This window comes from Apium graveolens, chromosome 10 (assembly GCF_009905375.1).
Source record: "Apium graveolens cultivar Ventura chromosome 10, ASM990537v1, whole genome shotgun sequence".
NCBI lineage: Eukaryota > Viridiplantae > Streptophyta > Magnoliopsida > Apiales > Apiaceae > Apium > Apium graveolens.
The window spans coordinates 220,076,034-220,078,590 of NC_133656.1; the positions used below are offsets into that span (position 1 = coordinate 220,076,034).

The 2,557-nt window shown below is 40.2% G+C and overlaps 1 protein-coding gene across 1 annotated transcript; it reads left to right on the forward strand.

Moving 5' to 3' along the window:
- The first annotated feature begins 1,078 nt into the window (after positions 1–1,078).
- Positions 1,079–2,309, forward strand: LOC141691844 (uncharacterized). The gene is made up of 2 exons (XM_074496596.1): positions 1,079–1,652; positions 1,900–2,309. The coding sequence occupies exons 1-2, from the start codon at positions 1,079–1,081 to the stop codon at positions 2,307–2,309; spliced, it is 984 nt and encodes a 327-aa protein (XP_074352697.1).
- The last annotated feature ends 248 nt before the right edge of the window (positions 2,310–2,557 follow it).

A 2,557-nucleotide genomic window follows, 5' to 3' on the forward strand; every position in this document is an offset into this window, starting at 1 on the left:
TTTATGCGTATTAGAGTCAAGATTGATGTCAGGAAACCGTTAAAGCGCAAGAAGAAGCTGATGAAGGGAAATGGTGAAGAGGTGATGATTTCCTGTAAATATGAACGCCTAGGTGAGTTCTGCTTTACCTGTTGAATGCTGACACACACGGAACGTTATTGTAGAAAGTTTCTCAGTAATGTTAATCAAGAAGTCAATAAGGAATGGGGTAGCTGGCTTAGAGCAAAACCATGAAGCAAAAGAAAAAAGGAGTAGATGGGGAAGTTGCGTTGAAATTAGATGTCAGTAAAGCATACGATAGAGTGGACTGGGGATTCCTTTTGCATCAAATGAAACAGCCAGGCTTTAATGATAAATGGATTTCCTGGACTCAATTATGTGTCACAACAGTTTCTTACTCTATCAATCTTAATGGAACGCAAATTAGCCCTATTGCACCAACTCGAGGTATCTGTCAGGGAGACCCTTTGTCCCCCTACTAATTTTATTTTGTGTAGAGGGATTATCTCGTATGTTGCAGCAGGCAGCTAATGAAGGGAGAGTGCATGGTTGTAAAATCTATTCTCAAGCTCCTGCAATAACACACTTGTTATTTGCAGATGATAGTTTCTTATTCTGCAAAGCTAAAACAGAGGAGGTAATGGAAGTTCGTTCAATCTTACAAAGGCATGAATCCAATCTGGGCAAGCCATTAATATGTAAAAATCCGGTATTTACTTTAGCTCGAATGTTCACCTGGATAAACAAGTAGAGTTGAAGCATATGTTGGGTGTTTATAATGATTTAAGTACAGGAAGATATTTGGAACTTCCTTCTCTGATAGGGAAGTCAAAGAGAATTGCTTTTAACTATCTCAAAGATTAAATTGCAGGGGTGAAGTGCTAAATATCACTCTAAAGCTGGGAAGGCTGTTTTAATTCGTTCTGTGGCCCAAGCAATTCCCTCTTATGCAATGTCTTGTTTCATGTTACCAAAATCTTTGTGTATTGAGCTTGAAAGGATGATGAACAATTTTTGATGGGGAACACAAGAAACTGGAAAAAAGTGTATTAGATGGGCCTCCTGGTTGAATATGAGTATGGAAAGAGAAGCGGGTGGTCTGGCTTTCCGTGACCTACAGGGCTTTAATATGGCACTTCTTGGAAAACAGTATTGGAATTTTATGCATAATCCAGAATCGCTTGCAGCAAGGGTGTTTAAAGCAAGATATTTCCCAGAAACGTCTTTCTTTGAAGCAACAAGAGGGGGTGGTGCAAGTTATACTTGGTCAGGAATTTGGCAAGCAAAGGAGAGTTTGAAACGAGGATATAGATGGGTGGTAGGGGATGGGAAGTCTATTAATGTGGGTACTGACGCGTGGATTCGAGGTAAAAGTGGACATTATATTGAGGAGCAATATGTGAATTCAGTGAGTGGTCTAAAGGTCTGCGATTTGTTTATTTCTGGTACAAAAGACTGGGACGTAACGAAGGTGTACAACTTGTTTTCAAGCAGTGATGCTAGCTGTATTCTAGCCATACCTGTTCCAAAACACCAGTTCCATGATCGTATTATCTGGAACCATTCAGTGAATGGGATATATAGTGCTAAAACGGGTTACAAGTTCTGGCATCAACAGTTCAGTACTTGCAAACAGCTGGAGATCAGCAAAGGTTGGGGTAGATTGTGGAAGATACCAGTTCCACGGAAAATGAATTATTTTTATGGAGGGTGTGTAGAAATAACATTCATGTTCGTAATATTTGAGGAGTAGAGGGGTGAAAATAACAATTTTCTGTCCGATGTGTGGAGTAGATGTGGAACATCTGCGTCATATTTTGGTTGACTGCAAATATTCATAAGGATGTTGGGATGCTGTAGGACTAAGCTTTGATATATTACAAGTTTTTTCTTGTACAGACTGGCTGCTGCAAGTCCTGACAAGTGAATCTTATGAGAAGCTGGCACATATAGCAACAGTTCTTTGGGGCATCTGGACAACGAGGAACTTAAAGGTATGGGAGGACAAACTGTTGACAACACAAATGGCGATGCAAATGAGTGTTCTACACGTAAAGCAATGGAGGGATAGTCAACAGTTGAAACTGGTGAGAGATAATGCTTGCGGACGGATTTCTGAGGTGACTGTCGCTACATGGAAGCCACCTGAAGAAGGCCGTTTGAAGATAAATGTTGATGCTCATATTATTGCAGGGTGTCATTGGTTTTCTTGTGGCCTCATCCTTCGTAACCATGCTGGCAATTTCATCAGAGCACAAGTAGGTAAGCTTGCAGGAAATATCCCTGTAGTCAAAGCTGAAGCTACTTGAGTGTTAGAGGCAATTCATGGATTAATTCGATGGGCTTATATAATGTCGATATCGAAAGTGATTCACTAAGTATAGTCCATGCTATCAATAAGGACATGGAGAATTGGTTGGAAGTAGGAATGATTCTCAAAGATTGTCGTACAATATTGGGTGCGCGTAGTGATATATCAGTTTCTTTTGTTAAAAAGCATGCGAACAAGGTAGCTCATTTGATTGCTAGAGTACCTTGTGACGTAGGTAGCTTTATT